The sequence below is a fragment of the Bufo gargarizans genome, chromosome 8 (genome assembly GCF_014858855.1).
Source record: "Bufo gargarizans isolate SCDJY-AF-19 chromosome 8, ASM1485885v1, whole genome shotgun sequence".
NCBI classification, from domain to species: Eukaryota; Metazoa; Chordata; class Amphibia; order Anura; family Bufonidae; genus Bufo; species Bufo gargarizans.
In genome coordinates this window covers 28,584,708-28,607,553 of record NC_058087.1, presented here as the reverse complement: position 1 = coordinate 28,607,553, position 22,846 = coordinate 28,584,708, and the positions used below count along the sequence as shown (strand labels likewise).

The window sequence follows — 22,846 nt, the reverse complement described above, 5'->3', positions numbered from 1 at the left end:
GTAATAGTGACCATATTGGAAACAGATAAGTCTAAGTAAAGGCTGAAAATAACTTGACAGCTGACGACAATACACATGAGACAGTCCTTCCTCTGTATGTACTATACATGTTGTCATCTATACACAGTACATACGTGTCCCTTGCGTAGCCCACGTCCACCTACCTTTCCACCAGGCAGTACAGGATTTCTCTTCCAGGGCACTGCTCAGAGATCAGGACCAGGTAGCGGGGTGTAATGTATGCCTCATGTAGGCTCAGGATCCTCTGATGGTGAAGACACTTCAGAACCTCATATTCTTGCAGGGCGCTTTGCTTATTCTCAGGCTCGTAGGGAATAATTTTCGCCATGAAGTGCTTTCCTGTGGCATTCTCCTTACATTCCCGGATCACCCCAAAGCGACCCCTGTGGAGGAAGAATCCATATCATTATGACCGCTGTACAGACCCCTCCAATATGAAAATGCTGCCACTTTCTAGTGTGCTTTGTGTTTCAATTCTTCACCATTCTTAGGATCTCTACTTGCTGTCATTGAATTGTTTCCATGCAGAAGCTGAAAGCCCAATCCTTGCCTAATACTTTTCCCAGCAGAGGATTTGCTACATTTGTAGAATGTAGTCTACAAAATCCTCTGTGAGGGGAACACGTCGCCCTCCTGTCCTGACAGTTTGTAACAATGTATCGGTGAAGGTAAAGTGATCAGTCTGAAGTAGCAAACCATCAGCTGTGAGCAAGAGGTTAAAGGGAGTCTGTCACCAAAATATGACGTTGTACACCACTTACATGGCTCTCTAGCACCTATCCATGATTCTAACGGTACCTTTGTAATTATCTTCTGACTTTCACCAGCAGGAAAAACGCAGTTTAATCCATATGCAAATGAGGGCTGGCAAGTGCCCGGGGCGGCGTTCGGTGTATAGGCTGCTCTGCCTTCTTTTTACATTACTCCTCCCCAGCCTCTTCCTTGGCCCACCCTACAAGTCCGTTGCGTCATCCACAGGACCCCTCCGATATCCCGCGGGTGCACCGCCTGAGCAGGCACGCGCACTCTGATGCCCATTGTGGGCACGGCATCGCTACATGTAGTGTGCATGCGCCATCAAACGGCATGAAACCAGTGACTAGGGGGGGCGGATCAGAAGCAAACAGGAGGACTGGAGGCTGGCGCATGCGCACTACATGTAGCAAAGCCGTGCCCACAATGGGCTTCACATTAGGATATCGGCTGCTCCTGTGGATGACGCAAGGCCGCCCCCGGGCACTTGTGAGCCCTCATTTGCATATGGATTAAACTGGTGAAAGTAAGAAGAAAATTATAAAGCTACCATTAGAATCATGGATAGGTGCTAGAGAGCCATGTAAGTGGTGTATAACGTCATATTTTGGTAACAGACTCCCTTTATCTATTATTCCTAGTGGTCTAGAGTGGTTTATAGGATAGTATCTAATACCCCCGGGGGTCTATGTTGGTGCAGATGTTAACAGCTCGCTTTTCTAGGGAAGGAAAGAGTTCCTATAATTTGATATTATATTGTCTTAACTGACACAGTCTCCAGCTTCCCATGATGTCCCTCCCAATCCAATCCAATTAGATGATACAATTCTGTCTGCCTGCAGCCGCCACTAGGGGGAGCTTGTGGCATAGGGTCCTATGCAGTTCCCTCTGAATTAATGGAGTGTTCCTGGCATTAAGTACTGATGACCTATCCTCAGGATCATGGGGGTCAGACTCTCAGCACCTCCACTGATCAGCTGTTTGAAGGGTCACAGCTTCTTCCAAGGCTTCTAACATCATGTCCATCAGTCACATGGCCTTTGTACACTTCAGTGAATGGGACTGAGCTGCAATACGGAGCACAGCCACTATCCAATGTACGTCACCATGCTTGGTATACTATGAGGAGTCCACAAAGTACCGAGCCCTCTTTAAACAGCTGATCAGTGGAGGTGCTGATCCCCACCGATCTGATATTGGTGACCTCTCCTGAGGATAGTTTGTTAATATTTAACTCCCACTCCATCTAGTGTCAGTAGAAGGAATTATTCACAGTTAAGATTACACAGTGACCCAGGATGTAAGGTAGGCTGGGAGTAGTAGTTGGAGAGCTATAGGTTGGGAACACTGGACTAGAGAAAATCATAGCGATCCTGTCTGATCACCTTCATTGGCTGCCTAGCATGTATTCCTCATGGAGCCTGATGAACTAACTACCATGGAGACTGCTGTTCTTAGCACATCTAACCTACTGGGGGAGGCAGAGGTCTCATTTATTGCAGCTATCAGATTTCACACCATGCCCTAGGTCCTTCGAGCACTCACCTTGCCTTCTCCTCCAGAAATGTGTAGGGTTTCTGTGGCACTCCTTGTCGGAGGGCACTTTCTCTTCCTGATGGAGTTGCCCTCCCTCCTGGCGTATATCTACCATCCTTACTAGGGGTGACGCTCTTCACTAAGACGCGGGTAGGGACTGTCTGGGCTTCTGGGGCAGCAGGTTGGGGAGGGGGCACCTCTGTAGTTGGTGAGGGTGGCATTGATATGAAAGAGGTGACCATGTATGTTGGAGAGGTCGGGGTTGATGGCTTATAGACTGGGCTGGTGGGAGGAGATGGGAATGAAGGCTTCATGCTGGACGTAGGGCTTAACGGCGAAGGTAGACTTGAAGATTTAAAGGGGGGAATGTGCAGCATGATTGGTACTGAAGGAGTAGCAGGCACTGGTTTTGGAGCCACTGGTGGTGGAACTTTTGCCGCTGCAGATACTGGGCCTGATGCTTGTTCCTCAGGCACTGGAGACTTTGCAGCTTGGGGGATAGGGAAGGGTTTAACTGGAGCTACATAGGTCACTGAGGGAGTCTTCTGGAACTCTGTTGGAGACCTCACCCCTTCCACAGGTTTAACTGGGGCCACATAGGTCCCTGAGGGAGTCTTCTGGAACTCTGTTGGAGACCTCATCCCTTCCACAGGTTTAACTGGGGCCACATAGGGCACTGAGGGAGTCTTCTGGAACTCTGTTGGAGACCTCACCCCTTCCACAGGTTTAACTGGGACCACATAGGGCACTGAGGGAGTCTTCTGGAACTCTGTTGGAGACCTCATCCCTTCCACAGGTTTAACTGGGGCCCCATAGGGCACTGAGGGAGTCTTCTGGAACTCTGTTGGAGACCTCACCCCTTCCACAGGTTTAACTGGGGCCACATAGGTCACTGAGGGAGTCTTCTGGGCCTCTGTTGGAGGCTTCACCCCCGGGGTAGTTTTAGCAACTGGTTCTGGAGGTTTCACTTGCTGAACCGGGGGAGCTGGTGGAACTCTTAAATGGGACACAGCTTGTCTAGGGGCCACTGATACAGTGACTGTAGAAATATGGGAGGTCACCACCGCCCCTGGTGCAGGTTCAGGTAACTGTTGTTTATTCAAAACACCTTGATTTTGGGTCTCTACTTGAGGTAAGGCCCTATGCACTGTGGGGGGAGTTGGAAGTCCTCTGTGCCGTCTTGGAGGAGTTGGAGGGGGAGCTCCTTTGGTAACTGGTTGTATAGGAGTAGGGACATTTGTAGGTGGAGAGGTAACAGCAAGCGGAGATCCAATGGATGGAGGAAGACTGGAAGTGGTAACAACTGAAGAGGAAACTGCTGGTGCCACGGTGACCCGGGGAGAAACAGGTCCAAAAGTGGGCACTAGTTGCCGGGCCTTCTGGGCAGGATGAGCCAAGGCAGGGGATGGCTTTTGGTCTGCAAATAGAAGAATTCAAATATCATGAGAGGTTCTGAGTCTACACAGGGTCATGAATGAGACCAGGACAGACAAAGTGGAGCATAGGACATCACAAAGTAGAACTGAACAATGTATGGGTGCACCATGGGAGTAATCAAGTTCTCCCTTCTTGGTAAGAGCTACTTTGCATTCTCTTTCCCAGGATGCATTACCGGAAAGACTCCCTACACCAGCTGGATCTCTACAAGGAATACAAGTAGCCCCAAAAAACACCATGCAATGATGACAATGTAAGTGGGCCGGCGGAGGTGGATGGTACTGGCTCCAGTCAGTTAGGAATCCAAAGGCCTCCAACAATTACATAGTTCTACAAGCTATCTTGCTTTACGAAAAAAATTACTGTATTAATTTTTTAAGAATACAGTACATTATTTAAAGAGGTAGATGTATGACTGAATGTATCATCAAAAAAGTACGGATGAAAAATCCAAGCTATAGAAACAATACTGGCACAAATAGCATAATTGGCCTTGATAGGAATGTCCATCCTTGAAGAAATGTTTTGTCTATAAAGATCTTAAATTCTGTGCCAGTTCATTTCTTCATATATCTTTATGGCAGTTGGAGCTTGTTTTTTTATAGCGTTAGAGCCTTAGAACTACATCATAAAAACCTTATGCTCGCAGCCACCACTAGGGGGTGCACAATACATGCGACTTATACACTGAGCTCGACAACGAAACAGTAATCAGTTAGCTCATGAGCTCCCCCAAGTGGTGGCTGCAAAATTCTACAATTTTTACTATAGACTTTGGCCGTTATTTTCAAAGGCTTTTCAACAGTTTTAGCCTGAGATTTTATGCAAATAATTTTATAACTTTATGTTTAAAGCTGCCCTCGCCCCTTTTTAAGAAGCGAGTGGAGCTTTGCTGGAGGGGGCAAGGACACAGCAGTCTGACATGTGTAGTATAATTTAAGCCAGCAAGCTTTTTACTAAGACTGTCTGTGAAATGCCAGACTTTAGTAAATTACCCCATTTATGTTTCAATTTCTCACCATTTTCAAGATCTTTGTTTGCTGTCAGCGAATGAGAACATCCTCTTTACATTCACATGCATCATAGCTCATTCTGCTCTCAGCTGAGACGTGGATACGACTGTATCCAGTCTATACAGTGCTCGTCAGCTAAACACAGAAGCAGCCGCTGCATACATCTCTCTGATAGTTTGCTACAATGTATCAGTCTGCAGTCCAGGCTGTAGAGCTTCAAGATCATTCATTGAGATCCTGTGCGATTCTGTGCCACATACAGATGACTTTGGCTGCTTACCGTCTCCTTCTATGACAACAGTCTTGGATATCTCGCTGTAGGGCCCTTGTCCTGCTTTGTTCACACAAGCCACACGGAATCTGACTGAGCCGGGCTGCAGATCCGTGACATTGTAGTAGCAGTCTTTGATGCCGGAGCTGATCACCTTCCACTTCCCTTGTCCTATTGGAACAGATAACAACATGAATGATCCTCGAGCAGGAAGGTCCAACCTGCGGCCCTCCAGCTGTTGCAAAACTACAACTCCCAGCATGCACGGACAGCCAACAGCTATCAATCTACAGCAGGGCATGGTGGGAGTTGTAGTTTTACAATAGCTGGAGGACCACAGGTTGGGCATCCCTGTCCTAGAGAATAGGATCTGGAGAGGAAATACTGTCTGTCCTGCAGGTGAATGAAGTCTAGTGCTCCCTGTTATCTGCCATTTCCGGCAGAGTAAAGGCTGACTTTTAGGTTAGGTCTACACGACGACACTTGTTGCGCGACATTTTGTTGCACCAATGTAGCGCAACAATTTTTATAATGGTAGTCTATGGTGTCGCACTGCAACATGCAACATGCTGCGACAGTCTCAGCAAACGTCATCGTGTAGCCTTGATGTGGGATGTCTGACACAGCTGATGGTCACATCCGAGTTGTGCATCGTCACTCAGCTTCTGGACAGCACTCACCATTCATCTGACACTCCAGGGTGTAGGTGCAGGGGCAGCTGAGCTCAAAGGATTTCCACAGAACCAGCACCGTGTCCTTATATTTCTGCGGAATCTCTGGGGTACCAGGGGCCTGGGGGATTCCTGGAAAAGACAGTGATAATTAACACATGTATTAGGGTACTTTCACACTTTTATTTTTTTTTCCCGGCATTGAGTTACGTCACAGGAGCTCAATACCGGGGAAAAAACTGATCAGTTTTATCCTAATACATTCTGAATGGAGAGCGATCCGTTCAGGAGGCATCAGTTCAGTCCCTCTTAAGTTGTTTGGACGGAGAAAATACCGCAGCATGCTGCAGTTTTCTCTCCGGCCAAAAATACTGAAGACTTGCCGGAATGCCGGCATTAATTTACATTGAAGTGTATTAGTGCCGGATCCGGCATTAAGTGTTCCGGCAAAACAGATCCGGCTTTCCGGTCTGCGCATGCGCAGACCTTTAAAAATTAAAAAAAAATAAAAAATTCTAAATTAATACCGGATCTGTTTTTCCGGATGACACTGGAGAGACGGATCCGGTATTTCAACGCATTTGTCTGCATCCGGGTCCATCTGACAAATGCCATCAGTTTGCGTCCGGATTGCCGGATCCAGCAGGCAGTTCCGGCGATGGAACTGCCTGCCGGGATCCTCTGCCTCAAGTGTGAACGTAGCCTAAATGATACATAAATGTGCAGAGTGTGTATGTTCTGTATACTTAAAGGAAAACGGTATTCGAAAAACTAAAACAAGATGCTCCGTATAAACATTCAGCCATCTCCAGACTCTGCCTTATGTTTTTTACCCAATCAACCTATTCCACAACATACCAAAACAGTGGGATCCCATATAATACTGGCCGCAAGAAGCCCCATAGCACAAGCATGGAAACCTCCAGAAATCCCCACCATCTCAGAAGTATGGACATCCGTCTCGCACGCACACAGTATGGAAATTAAATTTGCATCATATTCACTATCTTTGAGAAAATTAAAAAATATTGGTCTCTATGGAACCGGAACTATCTAAGTACCAGTCCAGACGGATTTTCCCTTAATCATAGATCATTTCTAGACTAATGTTGATATTATTTAATGGTTATATCTATATTATAAAAATATATAATAACTATTCCTTTGATATTTAAGATAAATATATACGTGGGTGCGTGCACATAATGTGTCTTTACAAATATATTGTGCGTATTACATATGTTGACATGTATACATGTGTAAATATAGATATGTATATGTGTGGATGTGAGTATACAGGTCCTTCTAAAAAAATTTGCATATTGTGATAAAGTTCATTATTTTCTGTAATGTACTGATAAACATTAGACTTTCATATATTTTAGATTCATTACACACAACTGAAGTAGTTCAAGCCTTTTATTGTTTTAATATTGATGATTTTGGCATACAGCTCATGAAAACCCAAATTTCCTATCTCAAAAAATTAGCATATTTCATCCGACCAATAAAAGAAAAGTGTTTTTAATACAAAAAAAGTCAACCTTCAAATAATGATGTTCAGTTCTGCACTCAATACTTGGTCGGGAATCCTTTTGCAGAAATGACAGCTTCAATGCGGCGTGGCAGGGAGGCCATCAGCCTGTGGCACTGCTGAGGTGTTATGGAGGCCCAGGATGCTTCAATGTGGCGTGGCAGGGAGGCAATCAGCCTGTGGCACTGCTGAGGTGTTATGGAGGCCCAGGAGGCTTCAATGCGGCGTGGCATGGAGGCAATCAGCCTGTGGCACTGCTGAGGTGTTATGGAGGCCCAGGATGCTTCAATGTGGCGTGGCAGGGAGGCAATCAGCCTGTGGCACTGCTGAGGTGTTATGGAGGCCCAGGAGGCTTCAATGCGGCGTGGCATGGAGGCAATCAGCCTGTGGCACTGCTGAGGTGTTATGGAGGCCCAGGAGGCTTCAATGCTGCGTGGCATGGAGGCAATCAGCCTGTGGCACTGCTGAGGTGTTATGGAGGCCCAGGAGGCTTCACTGCGGCGTGGCATGGAGGCAATCAGCCTGTGGCACTGCTGAGGTGTTATGGAGGCCCAGGATGCTTCAATGCGGCGTGGCATGGAGGCAATCAGCCTGTGGCACTGCTGAGGTGTTATGGAGGCCCAGGAGGCTTCGATAGCGGCCTTAAGCTCATCCAGAGTGTTGGGTCTTGCGTCTCTCAACTTTCTCTTCCCAATATCCCACAGATTCTCTATGGGGTTCAGGTCAGGAGAGTTGGCAGGCCAATTGAGCCCAGTAATACCATGGTCAGTAAACCATTTACCAGTGGTGTTGGCACTGTGAGCAGGTGCCAGGTCGTGCTGAAAAATGACATCTTCATCTCCATAAAGCTTTTCAGCAGATGGAAGCATGAAGTGCTCCAAAATCTCCTGATAGCGGCTGCATTGACCCTGCCCTTGATAAAACACAGTGGACCAACACCAGCAGCTGACATGGCACCCCAGACCATCACTGACTGTGGGAACTTGACACTGGACTTCAGGCATTTTGGCATTTCCCTCTCCCCAGTCTTCCTCCAGACTCTGGCACCTTGATTTCCGAATGACATGCAACAGTCCAGTGCTGCTTCTCTGTAGCCCAGGTCAGGCGCTTCTGCCGCTGTTTCTGGGGAATGCGGCACCTGTAGCCCATTTCCTGCACACGCCTGTACACGGGGGCTCTGGATGTTTCTACTCCAGACTCAATCCACTGCTTCCGCAGGTCCCCCAAGGTCTGGAATCGGTCCTTCTCCACAATCTTCCTCAGGGTCCGGTCACCTCTTCTCGTTGTGCAGCGTTTTCTGCCACACTTTTTCCTTCCCACAGACTTCCCACTGAGGTGCCTTGATACAGCACTCTGGGAACAGCCTATTCCTTCAGAAATGTCTCTCTGTGTCTTACCCTCTTGCTTGAGGGTGTCAATGATGGCCTTCTGGACAGCAGTCAGGTCGGCAGTCTTACCCATGATTGCGGTTTGGAGTAATGAACCAGGCTGGGAGTTTTTAAAAGCCTCAGGAATCTTTTGCAGGTGTTTAGAGTTAATTAGTTGATTCAGATGATTAGGTTAATAGCTCGTTTAGAGAACCTTTTCATGATATGCTAATTTTTTTTAGATCGGAATTTTGGGTTTTCATGAGCTGTATGCCAAAACCATCAATATTAAAACAATAAAAGGCTTGAACTACTTCAGTTGTGTGTAATGAATCTAAAATATATGAAAGTCTAATGTTTATCAGTACATTACAGAAAATAATGAACTTTATCACAATATGCTAATTTTTTTAGAAGGACCTGTATAAATGGTCTGCCAATTCCACTGAAATGTCCGGGTGCATCCGGCCGTATGTCCAGCTTTATTTCCGTTAACTGACCTCTATTGTTTGATCAGAATAATGTATACATGTTTATGTTTGCATATATTTATACGATACATAAAACTCAATAAAAAGATTACTAAAAAAGTAAAGCCCAAAAAAGCCCCCCAAAAATAAAAAAATAAAGAAGGAGTATCACTTTATGATCGCTGGGGATCTGACCTCTGAGAGCCCCAGAGATCCTGACAATGAAGGGGTTGCAGCTTTGGTGTAGTGCTGCATCCCTGTTCACATGAGACCACTTCTTTGAGAAGACCACCCATGATCCAAACCTAGTCTTTGTACATTGACCTTCTTTTAGAGAACCACCCATCTGAGGCTCTTGCTTGTCGTCACACCATTATAGTAGTTACCTACAGCCACCACTAGGGGGAGCTCAATGCAGATGAAGTAAAACAGCTCCCGTTAAAGGGGTATGCCAGGGCTTTATGACTGCTGAGGGTTCCATCTCTTCAGAATGAAGTGGACATTGCTCTGTTCTATCACTGCATCCCCTTCAGTGTCCCCCTCCTCTGAACAATGCTCCCCTCCCTATGCAGTGAAATGCAATGTGACCCTATGTAAGTCAATAGGGAAATGCTGAGCATCTATGTGCAGGACAAACTTAGGAGGGGATGCAGCCCTAAAGCAGTGGGGGTCCAACATCATGGGGTCCCAGAGGTCGGAGCTCATCAGTCAAAATATGATGGCATATTCTAGCAATATGACATCATTTTATAAGATGGGAATACTCTTCTAAAGGGGCTCATGAAGACCGGGAACCCATATGGGCAGGCAGGGTGCAGGGGTTAAAAAAAAGTCTCACCTGTAACTGGTGCTCCAGTTCCAATACTAAGCTCCTTTCTCCTCCACTTCCGTCCCTGCTGGACTGGAAGCGTGATGTGCCATCTACACTCATGTCGCCAGCCAATTAATGGCCTCAGCAGTGGCACTGGTCATGTGCAGGGCCAGCACCGCTGAGGCCACAAATTGGGTGTAGACAGCATGTCACACTTCCAGTCCAGAGGGGGAGGAATATAATGAAGGGAACTTGGCGCTGGAACCTGAGCACTGGTGACAGGTGAATTTTTTTTAACTCCATTACCCTGCCTGCACATATGAAAAAAGGTTCTTGTCTCGGAGAACCTCTGTAATAATCCATATTCTGTGAGCTCCCCCTAGTGGTCAGTCAGAAGTTAGAAAACCAGAGCCGTGCTTTGTATTTCTCCCCTCATCAGTCACCAAACGGCTGAGGTTAATTTTCCGTATTCAAGGTTTATTAAAAAGAAAGTAAGAAGTATACATACGTGCCACTGCTAATGAGCAGGAGCTGGTGGCATTGCCCAGCGCATTGGCTGCCACGCACTCATAGAGCCCGGCTTCTCTCTGGCCAGCCCTCGTGATGGTGAGAACTTGACGTCCATCTGGATTGGATCTTATATTGACCTGTCCTCCAGATTCTATGACCATCTTATCTAAGAAGAGAGCGACAATCTGCATGAATATAGATACAGTATATGCATATAGGAGTACAGCTGTGGTGCTGACAGCGCTGTGGGCCCATCCGATGGAAGAGTTACTACTGAGTACAGATGTAGCAGAGCTGAATGTGCCTTTTTGTGCATTGTGATAAGATTGTCACGGTGGGGAGTGGGGTAAAAGGGATAGGGGTAGCAGCTAGACCAGGCTACCAAGAAAAGGTAGCTGGTCACCTCCTATAGCATCCCTAAATCTGGTCCTGTTCTCCTAACTGTATAGGCCGACCCTTAAGGTATGAGGGCCCATACACCGGAAACCTCAGAACCCTGAAATCCCTGAGGTTAGGAGACAGGGACAAGAGACAACCAGGTTCATCCAAGACACGGATGAACCAGAGTCTCCACAGGCCTAGCTGCAGGGAAAAGTGGACGACCGAATACAGCAACAGAGTCGGCAGGTACGAACACCAGAAACTCACTTACCTGCTGCAGCCACCATGACTGGAACCCATTCATAAGTACAGGTGCCCACACACCAAATAGGACACTGTACAAACACCATTACACAGCGGAATCCAGCACCCCTGATACTGCCTGGGCCCCATACAGCAAGTTGCACGGCAGCCCAGGCAGCACTGCATCCAGACCTATGGTTCACCCCTCCGGGAAACCAACCCCCTTCTGGAGGTATCAACATATCGGGTGATAAATGGCATACATGCAGGGCCCAACACCAACAACAGCCCAGACATGTAACAACCAACAAAACACTTCACACACCCAGAACATAAACCCACACCACACATACAACCAGTGAGGGTAAAGGTACATGGAGGGCACATAAGGGAGGACAATTTATGTTCCATAAAGTGGCCCTCAAGGACTGGCAGAGACACCCAGGCAAGGAGCAAAGCTCCAACACCAAGCAAGGTACAGTGCTGCCCATAATTATTCATACCCCTGGCAAATTTTTACTTAAAGTTACTTTTATTCAACCAGCAAGTAATTTTTTGACGGGAAATTACATAGGTGTCTCCCAAAAGATAATAGGACGATGTACAAGAGGCATTATTGTGGGTGGGGGGGGGGGGGGGGGAACCATTTCTCAGCTTTAATTTACATTTGAGCAAAAAGTTTCCAGTCCAAAATTATTCATACCCTTGACAAACTGTCACAGTCTTTGGGAAAATCCAAAGTTCTATACCATTCCAAATAGTCCAAGCGGTTCTAAAGCATCCTAATTACCCTGATTAATTGGGAACAGCTGTTTTAATCAACTCAACAGGTGAAAAACAGCAGCTCTCTGCAGTTGGTTTGTGGACAGTCATGGCTAAGACGAAGGAGCTCAGTGAGGACCTGCGGCTGCGCATTGTGGCTGCTCACAAGTCAGGAAAGGGCTACAAGGCCATTTCTAAAAGTTTTCAAGTTCCAGTGGCTACAGTGCAAAGTATTATAAAAAAATACAAGATGTTCCGCACTGTGGAAAATCTCAGAGGACGTGGTCGGAAGCCAAAAGTGACACCTGTGCTGGCCAGGAGGATAGTTAGAGAGGTGAAAAAGAATCCAAGGATCACCACCAAGGCCATCCTGGTGAATCTGGGCTCTGCTGGTGGCAATGTCTCAAGGCAGACAATCCAACGGACACTGCACAATACAGACCAAGGAGGACTCCACTTCTCCAGATAAGGCACACAAAAGCTCGCTTGGCCTTTGCAAAAGCTCATCTGGACAAAGAAGAAGACTTCTGGTCTTCTGTGTTATGGTCAGATGAAGCAAAAATTGAATTGTTTGGTCACAATGATGTTACCTTCATTTGGCGTAAAAAAGGAGAAGCCTTCAACCCAAAGAACACCATCCCCACTGTCAAAGATGGTGGTGGGAACCTAATGCTTTGGGGGTGTTTTTCAGCCAATGGACCAGGGAACCTAATCACAGAAAACGGCTCCATGAAAAAAGAGCAACACATGAGGATTCTCACCGACAACATCCGGCAGTCTGCAGAGAAACTTGGCCTTGGGCACCAGTGGACATTTCAGCATGACAATGACCCAAAACACACAGCAAAAGTGGTGAAGAAATGGTTGGCAGACAACAACATTAACGTTTTGGAGTGGCCCAGCCAGAGTCCAGACTGGAATCCAATTGAGAATCTGTGGAGGGAGCTAAAGATCAGGGTGATGGCAAGAAGACCCTCCAACCTGAAAGATCTGGAGCTCATTGCTGAAGATGAATGGGCAAAAATACCTGTGGAGACAAAAAGCTGCTCTGCAATTACAGGAAGCGTCTGATCGCTGTAATAGCCAATAAAGGCTTTTCTATTGATTATTGAGAAGGGTAGGAATAATTTTGGACTGGACACTTTTTGCTCAAATGTAAATAAAAGCTGAGAAATGTTTCCCCACAATAATGCCTCTTGTGCATCGTCTTATTATCTTTTGGGAGACACCGATGTCATTTCACAACAAAAAATTACTTGCTGGTTGAATAAAAGTAACTTTAAGGCCTCTTTCACACGACAGTATGTCCATTTCAGTGTTTTGCGGTCCGTTTTTCACGGATCCGTTGTTCCGTTTTTTGCTTCCGTTGTGGTTCCGTTTCCGTTCCGTTGTTCCGTTCCGTTTTTCCGTATGGCAAATACAGTATACAGTAATTTCATATTAAAAATTGGGCTGGGCATAACATTTTCAATAGATGGTTCCGCAAAAAACGGAACGGATACGGAAGACATACGGATGCATTTCCGTATGCATTCCGTTTTTTTGTGGACCCATAGACTTTAATGGAGCCACGGAACGTGATTTGCGGCCAAATATAGGACATGTTCTATCTTTAAACGGAACGGAAAAACGGAAATACGGAAACGGAATGCACACGGAGTACATTCCGTTTTTTTTGCGGAACCATTGAAATGAATGGTTCCGTATACGGACCGTATACGGACCGCAAAAAACGGCCCGCAAAACGGAAAAAAAAAACGGTCGTGTGAAAGAGGCCTAAGTCAGGAGTATGGATAATTAAACACCTTAATCCCCACTAGCAAGAAGATTAACCCCTTGCTCACCAAACAGCAGGGAGGCAAACCTTAAAGGGGAAGTGCACATGCAAACTGCCAACAACACGTTGCCACCGGCAACCAGTCTGCATGGCAACCGCGTCACGGTCAAACACCAATATGACCGTGACAAAGATATTCATTCAGCAGGTGAACTGACATGTGACGTCCTGACTGGCACATTGAACCGAATGACAAACTCAGCTGCATGGTATTTGCTAGCTCATCTCTGCTGCATCGGTATTCTGCAAGTGAGCGAAGGCTGTCTGCTACGTTGCAGGCGTCCATGCTTCGTTCCACATGGCTGCGCTGCTCGAGATATTGAGGCTTTAGACTGGATATCAATAATGCAAGATGCTTCCCATCCCTAGGATGAGATACGTCCGGTAGAACAGATGTCAGACATATCATTATCACAGCATACAGCTGCTCCAGTTTTTTTTAATTTTTTTTTTTTACTTTTAACCCTTTAAGGACAAAACCAATTTTGGCCTTTAAGTGAAATTCTTCCTTTTACTTTTATCTAAATAAGTCTGAAGTTCTGTGCTGATTAATATGATAATATATCTTTATAGCAATCAGAGACTCGTTTTTCTTATACAGAGCGCCATATAACCTGCCTAGATAAATGCTAAACTTCTCACTGCAGCCACCACTAGGGGGAGCTCAGGAGCTTACTGCAGGCTGCCTTTACTGTACATATACTGAGCTCTACAGCTCCCTCTAGTGGTTGTTGAAGGCAGACAGATTTATACCATGTAATTATGTCTATGCAGGACATCTGGAGCTCCGACTGCTATAAAAATATGTTAAGGGGGTTGTGCAAGATTTTGATATCGATGGCCTATCCTCAGATCAATATCTGATCAGTTGGGCTCCGACTCCCTTGAGCGCTGTGGCCCCTTCCTAGGCCAGAGACATCATGTTCATTGGTCACATGGCTGATTTGCCGCTCAGTTACATTCAACTGAATGGACCTGAGCTGCAGTACCAAGCACAGCCACTATAGGATGTATGGCGCTGTGCTTGGAGGCCGCTGCACTCACCAGAGCGTCATGGCCTCTTCAAACAGCCGATCAGTAGGAGTGTCGGTAGTCAGATCCCCAGCGGTATGATATTGAGGTCACATCCTGAGGATAAGCCATCAATATTCTACTCCGGGTATAAACCCTTTAAGGCCTCATGCACACGACCGTTGTGTGCACCCGTGGCCGTTGTGCCGTTTTCCGTTTTTTTCTGCGGCTCCATTGACTTTCAATGGGGCCGTAGAAAACTCGGCTTGTGCACCGTTTTTACACCGCGCCCGTGACCCGTGTTTCGAGGCCGTGAAAAAAATATAACCTGTCCTATTTTTTTCACGGCCAACGGTTCACGGGCCCATTCAAGTCAATGGGTCCGTGAAAATCACGGATGCACACAAGATTGTCATCCGTGTCCGTGATCCGTGTCCGTGATCCGTGTCCGTTTTTTCCTATCATTTCAATGGCAAACTTGACTTAGATTTTTTTTTCATCTTTCATGTCCGTGGATCCTCCAAAAATCACGGCAGACCCACGGAAGAAAAAACGGGCACGGATCACGGTACAACGGAACCACGTTTTGCGGGACGTTAAAAAATACGTTCGTGTGCATGAGGCCTAAGAAGGTAATTAGCCCAGAATGTTGGCCCTAATAATTCACTTTGGACATTTCAATACCAGACATATGTACCTACCAAAGGCAAAGCTGCATTATAATTACCTTTCTTCCATAGAATTCGGGGTGCGGGGCTCCCGGCAGGAAGACAGGACAGGGACACCGAATCTCCTTCTAGTATCACAACGTCCTTCAGCTTGATGTGGAAGACTGGTGGGAAGTCTAAAGAGAAGAAAACATTGCCCATAAACCCGGGGGACGTACAAACAGCAGATGGCCTACATAAAAACTCCTATCCGCTTCTAGGAAAGCTGGATGACAACTAATATGGTCGCCATTATTACTTCCAAGAGGCTGTCACTCAGCTTTTCCAGATTCCTGCATGACGGATCTGGCTAGCTTTGAGGTTGCTGCTCTGCTGCACATGAATGTGGGACCCATAATCAGGTCGTCTATGAATTATTCAGCACCAGGTTCCCCCGAGAGTGCAATGTGCTGCGGGAGAGAGGTGGGGGGGTGGGGGTTCTGACGTGCGGCTGCACATGCCGGTCCACGCCCGGAGGAGGAGGCCGGTTATCCCAAGCCAACCGGGTCTCCTCTGAACGCGCCATCATCTTGTTTTGGGGGCTTCTGACTTAGAGGCGTTCAAAGTACAAGCACTCCAGAATAACTGCATGCGTTGTTTTTTGTTTTGCCATCTGCATTTTATGTCTGTTTTTGTGGCAGTTTTTGGGGTGTTTTTTTGCACACATTGGGCCCCAGTTATCAAAACTGTCTAACAGTAAAATTGTCTTAGTCCTCGCAATTAATCAGAGCTCACGTTTCATTTCCTAAAGGGCCCTGAAAAAAAAAAAAAAAATGAAAAAAAAAAACACCTTAAACTTGCAAAAGTGCACAAAAAAAATGCCATAAAAAATAGTTGCTTAGGCAATTGCTGAATCCAGTAATAGGGAAACACACGGTAATTTACTATAGGGTCAGGTTCCGGATGAGGTCGCCCTTCTCAGGGCGGGTGCTCCGTGGTTAGATCCCTAGGGTCAGCACAGCACTCCCTATTAGGGCAAGATTTTATCCCCTGAATAGTGACTTAGCGACTCTTCCGATTTTTACACCAATCGAAGGTACCCATACTGGATCCAGCAGGCAAAATACCAGAGCTCCGAAATTCAGAACTCTTAAATTTGGAGCAAAAAAGGAATGACACGGCCCGCAGCAGACCCTCCCAAAAATGACTTCATTTATTACCCAAGAAATGACCTCCTGAGTCTAAATCATCAGGGTCACAGATTTTTGGTAAAATTTTTGATCTGTCATAGAGACATATCAAAAGTTTGGATTGGTGGGGGTCTGAGCGCCGAGACCCCCACTGATTGCTGGAATGAGGAGAGAGAAGCTTGTGTATATGGCGCTCTGTCTCGGAGGAGGATAGAATCGGGACAGGCACATAGGGGGTCATTTACAAACAGATATACGCCACTTTCTGGTTTATATCTGTCGCAGATTGCGACTTTTCCCTGTCTTATTTATCATTTTCGATGCCTGTTTTAGGCATAGAAAATGGTCTAAGTGTTCACCAGCAAGGAAGCTGGCGTAGATGTAGACAGGTGATGGATACGCCGAAATTAACAGAGGCCGGCGCCCCTACATAAATTCGGCACATCCACCGCCGACTAAAGGCATCGGCGTCTAAAAGGACCCCCATAGACTGTACTGAGCCTGTCTCCCGCAGTGAGGAGTGCGATATGCGCGTGCTTCTCTCTCCTCGTTCTAGTGATCGGTTGGGGTCTCAGCGCTCAGACCCCCACTGATCAAAACTTTCGATATGTGTCTATGATATAGCAAAAGTTTAATCAAAACTCAAAGACCCTTTAAAGAGTGTACGCCAGTCATGAGGTCATATGAAGAAATGTGTCTTCCAGGTCGCATAAAATGTATCATTTTGATAAATTTGCGCCGCATAAAATGATACAATGAAAACAATGATAACTGTCCAGACTTCATTCCCTCCTTAGTCCCAAGTTTCCCTCTTTGGTTTTCCCTCTCTGTCTCCCTCCATCCTGTCCTTGTGTTTTGACTCCCAGCCTCCCGCCCTGGGGGTCAGAATCAATTAAAATGCAGAATCCAAAATTCAAACTGAGCGGGGGGGGTTAGGGGGTAGGATTCGAGGCCTCACGTAATTTACACATGCTGAGTCAACGGAGGAATCTATCTATGACTCAAATTTATTGGCGCAGACATGTTTGTTTTCTTTCCTTTAGGCCTCATGCACATGGCCGTTGTTTGGGTCCGCATCCGAGCCGCCGTTTTTGCGGCTCGGGTGCGGACCCATTCACTTCAATGGGGCTGCAAAAGATGCGGACAGAACTCCGTGTGCTGTCAGCATTCGTTGCTCCGTTCCGTGGCCCCGCAAAAAAAATATAGCATGTCCTATTCTTGTCCGTTTTGCGGAGAAGAATAGGCATTTCTACAATGGGCTGCCTGTTCCGTTCCATAAATTGCGGAAGGCACACGGGCGGCTTCCGTTTTTTGCAGATTCGCAAAAAATGCCACGGTCGTGTGCATGTAGCCTTACTCCACCTCAGGACCAACATTTTTTACATATGTATTTTGTACCATAGAAATGGTGCACGTTCTTAGTGAATTTAGAGGGTTTTACGCCTCGTAGCTGCTCCCCTTTTTCTAGACCCTTTTTAGAATCAGAGTAAGGCCTCATGCACACGACAGTATTTTTTCACGGTCCGCAAAACGGGGTTCCGTTGTTCCGTGATCCATGTCCATTTTTTGTTCCGTTTGTCTTCCTTGATTTTTAGAGGATCACCAGACCAGAAAAATGAAAAAAAATCGAAGTCAAGTTTGCCTTGAAAATGATAGGAAAAAAACGGACACAGATCACGGACGCGGATGACAATCTTGTGTGCCTCCGTGTTTTTTCACGGACCCATTGACTTGAATGGGTCCGCGAACCGTTGTCCGTCAAAAAAATAGGACAGGTCATATTTTTTTGACAGACAGGAAACACGGATCACGGACGCGGATGACAAACGGTGCATTTTCCGCGTTTTCTACAGGCCCATTGAAAGTCAATGGGTCCGCAGAAAATCACAGAAAACGGAACAACGGATGCACACAACGGTCGTGTGCATGAGGCCTAAGGGTTAATGAACATGTGCCGGCCGGGCCCGTGCTGCGTACCAAAAATTACGGCCCCCAACGCACAGGCACCAAGCGTACAGGCCACCGTGTGCAGAGACAGGACCCATTCGCTTAAATGGGGTCCGTGATCCGCATTCGACTGTCGACACCGCAGAGAAGTAGTGTATGAGCCCTAACTCTTTCACTGCCAGTCATGATATATACGGTATACAAGTGTATTTTATATCAAAAGCTGCAAGTTGTGAAAAAGACAACGAAAAAAAGAAACAGATTTCTATAACAATATAATTTATGGAATAAAAGTCAAATAGTTCACATCTCTGGTATCACCGCAAACCGGTGGAATAAAGATTATACTGCGCGGCAGATGGTGCAGAAAAGAAATCGCAAGAACAATGGAGGGGAGGGAGTCTTCTTCTTCCGCATTTCAACCGGAAGGATAGATGTTAAACCCTGAGATATATGAACCCCACCCCCACTGCTTCCCTCCGTCGTTCTTCTAGCTCTATCAGGGTTTCCCTCTCTGTCTCCCTCCATTCTCTTCTTGTGTTTTGACTCCCAGCTCCCTGCCCTGGGGGTCACATTGTGCAGCATTGTACCTAGTAACAGTTGTGTTGTCTTGGATTGTGTTATACACAGGGCAGGGCTCGGGGGGGAGGGGGTCACCGCCTTCTGTTACTAAGGACTCTCTGGGCAGTGACTCCTATATATAGAGAGGGGAGAGCGGAGAGAGGACAGAACTACTCCACATCCCAAGACCTAACTCATTGGAGACAGGAGATCTACAGCCGAAATCATGGTGAGTGCCCAATCTATATGTGCTGTATATGATATAGTCTCGGCTATAAGATCCCATGTATTATATGTGTCACCGCCCAATCTCATCCATCGGATTTCATCTATACAATCTCATCTGTTAGATCTCGTCTGTGTATCTGTATCCGTTTACCATTCGGCTGCCATTATACATCATTCTCGTGTGTATGGGGCTTTTTCTCCGTATATATTAGTACAAGATGCTTATCTAGTCAGTGTATGAGTGTGTCAGTCTACACTGCCCTACCAATGTACTATATATCAGACATGGCCTGTACCGTCCTCTTCATGTGATGTATGACTATATCATTGTATACCGTCCTAGTGTGTAACTGCATCAGTCTGTGCTGTCTTATATATATGTATATAGTGTGTGTCTATATTAGTTAGTACTGCCCTATGTGCAGTGTGTCTGCCTGTGTCAGTCTATACTGTCCTATCCTGTGTGTCGGTATGTACTAACCTTCCAGCCTATAGTAAGAAACACCTTGTCATAGAAATATAACCCTCATCATATCCCCCTTTCCCCCCATACAGAGGGAATGCATCTCAGTCCACGTTGGCCAGGCTGGAGTCCAGATTGGCAATGCCTGCTGGGAGTTGTACTGCCTGGAACATGGCATCCAGCCGGATGGGCAGATGCCCAGTGACAAGACCATCGGTGGAGGAGACGATTCCTTCAACACCTTCTTCAGTGAGACGGGGGCTGGTAAACATGTCCCCCGCGCTGTGTTTGTGGACCTGGAGCCCACTGTGATCGGTGAGTACATCAGATCTGATTGTCTATGACGATGGGATAGAAGAGACATCAGTGATCTGGGGAGATGAGTGGGACGGATGGTTCTGGATCTCACATAGAAACCTCTGTTATTTCTCTCCTACAGATGAGGTGAGAACTGGAACCTACAGACAACTGTTCCACCCAGAGCAGCTCATCACCGGCAAGGAGGACGCCGCCAATAACTATGCCCGTGGTCATTACACCATTGGCAAGGAGATCATTGACCTGGTGCTGGACAGGGTCCGCAAGCTGGTGAGTTTATTGAGATCTTCATGTATTCTGACAAGCCTACTCATCAACACAGCTGACCTTTTAGAAGTCAGGGTCTTATTTTTATCATCAACTTTCTAGAAATGCTACTATAGTCTAATTGCTACGGGCAGCACCATGGGGTGAAACTTTAGACCCTGGCTTCATATTTCCATCTGATTATTGTTAATTTACTAACTTTCTTTTGTTCCTCTCTTCCATTAGGCTGACCAGTGCACAGGTCTCCAGGGCTTCCTCATCTTCCACAGTTTCGGTGGTGGCACTGGATCAGGCTTCACCTCCCTCTTGATGGAACGTCTCTCTGTTGACTATGGCAAGAAATCCAAGCTAGAGTTCGCTATCTACCCTGCCCCGCAGATCTCCACAGCAGTGGTTGAACCATATAACTCCATCCTCACCACCCACACCACCCTGGAGCACTCAGACTGTGCCTTCATGGTGGACAATGAGGCCATCTATGACATCTGCCGCAGGAACCTGGACATTGAGCGCCCAACCTACACCAACCTGAATCGTCTGATTGGCCAGATCGTGTCCTCCATCACAGCCTCTCTCAGGTTTGATGGTGCTCTGAATGTGGACTTGACAGAGTTCCAGACCAACCTGGTGCCCTACCCCCGTATCCACTTCCCACTGGCCACCTATGCCCCTGTCATCTCTGCAGAGAAAGCTTACCATGAGCAACTCTCTGTGGCTGAGATCACCAACGCTTGCTTCGAGCCAGCCAACCAGCTGGTTAAATGTGACCCCAGACATGGCAAATACATGGCCTGCTGTATGCTATATCGAGGTGATGTTGTCCCCAAGGATGTCAATGCTGCTATTGCCACCATCAAGACCAAGCGCACCATCCAGTTTGTGGACTGGTGCCCAACAGGGTTCAAAGTTGGTATCAATTACCAACCACCAACTGTGGTTCCCGGTGGAGACCTGGCCAAGGTGCAGCGGGCAGTGTGCATGTTGAGTAACACCACCGCCATTGCCGAGGCCTGGGCTCGCCTGGACCACAAGTTTGACCTGATGTATGCCAAGCGTGCCTTTGTGCACTGGTATGTGGGTGAGGGTATGGAGGAAGGAGAGTTCTCTGAGGCTCGGGAGGACATGGCCGCCCTGGAGAAGGATTATGAGGAGGTCGGCACTGACAGCGTGGAAGGAGAAGGAGAAGGAGAGGAGGGAGAAGAGTATTAAAGTGTGATTTAATCTCAGATACCTGATCATCTGTATGGGCCCAAATAAATAATTTATTTTATTGCCTCCATAGTGTATTGTGAGTTCTTTATCTGCCAATGCTCCCAGTGGTGATGGTGATGTACCTGTTAAAACTAACTTATTCCTATTACCCTAGATCAGTGGTAACGAAACCTACAAAAAATGGAGCTCACAGAGTACCAGTAAAAAATATTATATTTTATTAAATCGCAGAAATGTAAAACGACAATGTCACTTAAAAAGGAAAGGTAGCAGAAAGAAACACACCGTCCTGGTCATTACACAGGCTAAATATTAATAATATGTTGTAAGTTCCTACATAGAAAAAAAGGACCAAAGATGACCCAATGGTAAGAGTGGAGGTAAGTACCCACCCAACAAAACCATGGGCCACCACTACAATTGACTCGGTACCAGCTCCCGAGTATAACAAGTAAACAAACAGAAAACGGAGCTCACACATTACCGTTATAAAACATATGTCATTTTTATTGTAACATTGATTAAAATATATATAACAAGCCGTTAAAAATTAAGGAGAGTGACAGAAAAAACGCCATCCTGGCGCTGCACACGTGTCAAAGAAGGTAACAAGCGTATCCAAATGTAATGTATACAATATATTATGCATATAAAGAATATACAGGATGAGTCTCAATAACGTTGGCCACATGGCTAAGATATAAAAAACCACATGCATATGCAAAAGTGCAAAATCACAGTGATCACCAGGTAGAAGAGGTGAACTTTACCCCATGCCAATAGAAATAAAAGGCAGAGACTCACCTAATGGTGACAGTGTGCTGTACCAACCAGGATGGCGCTGCCCCGACGCGCGTTTCGGCGTGCCTTCGTCCGGGGGTCGGATGGCGTTTTTTCTGTCACTCTCCTTCATTTTTAACGGCTTATTATATATATTTTAATCATGTTACAATAAAAATTACATATATTTTATAACGGTAATGTGTGAGCTCCGTTTTCTGTTTGTTTACTTGTTATACTCGGGAGCTGGTACCGAGTCATTTCTACAGGGGGCCCATGGTTTTCTTGAGTGGGCACTTACCCCCGCTCTCACCATTGGGCCATCTTTGGTCCTTTTTTTCTATATAAGAATTTACAACATACAAACCGGATTCCCAAAAAGTTGGGACACTATACAAATCGTGAATAAAAACTGAATGCAATGATGTGGAGGTGCAAACTTCTAATATTTTATTCAGAATAGAACATAAATCACGGAAAAAAAGTTTAAACTGAGAAAATGTACCATTTTAAGGGGAAAATATGTTGAATCAGAATTTCATGGTGTCAACAAATCCCCAAAAAGTTGGGACAAGGCCATTTTCACCACTGTGTGGCATCTCCCC

At 46.3% G+C, this 22,846-nt stretch overlaps 2 protein-coding genes across 2 annotated transcripts in view; one reads left to right on the top strand and one right to left on the bottom strand.

Moving 5' to 3' along the window:
* SPEG (striated muscle enriched protein kinase) overlaps window positions 1-22,846 on the bottom strand; it is a 218,311-nt gene that overhangs the window by 18,384 nt on the left and 177,081 nt on the right. Inside the window, 6 exon segments of the mRNA XM_044303636.1 lie at window positions 165-404; window positions 2,320-3,727; window positions 5,041-5,202; window positions 5,712-5,834; window positions 10,393-10,560; window positions 15,356-15,472. Of these exon segments, the coding sequence (XP_044159571.1) occupies window positions 165-404; window positions 2,320-3,727; window positions 5,041-5,202; window positions 5,712-5,834; window positions 10,393-10,560; window positions 15,356-15,472 (2,218 nt within the window).
* On the top strand, window positions 18,872-21,526 carry LOC122944911 (tubulin alpha-1A chain-like). The gene is made up of 4 exons (XM_044303640.1): window positions 18,872-19,202; window positions 19,757-19,979; window positions 20,104-20,252; window positions 20,475-21,526. The coding sequence occupies exons 1-4, from the start codon at window positions 19,200-19,202 to the stop codon at window positions 21,456-21,458; spliced, it is 1,359 nt and encodes a 452-aa protein (XP_044159575.1). The 5' UTR covers window positions 18,872-19,199; the 3' UTR covers window positions 21,459-21,526.

What these genes read in the sequence shown, in the direction of transcription:
- LOC122944911 (XM_044303640.1), top strand. An exon ending in CCTGGAGCCCACTGTGATCG is followed by an intron (nt 19,980 to 20,103) that starts GTGAGTACATCA and finishes TCTCTCCTACAG; the next exon opens with ATGAGGTGAGAACTGGAACC. An exon ending in TGGACAGGGTCCGCAAGCTG is followed by an intron (nt 20,253 to 20,474) that starts GTGAGTTTATTG and finishes CTCTTCCATTAG; the next exon opens with GCTGACCAGTGCACAGGTCT.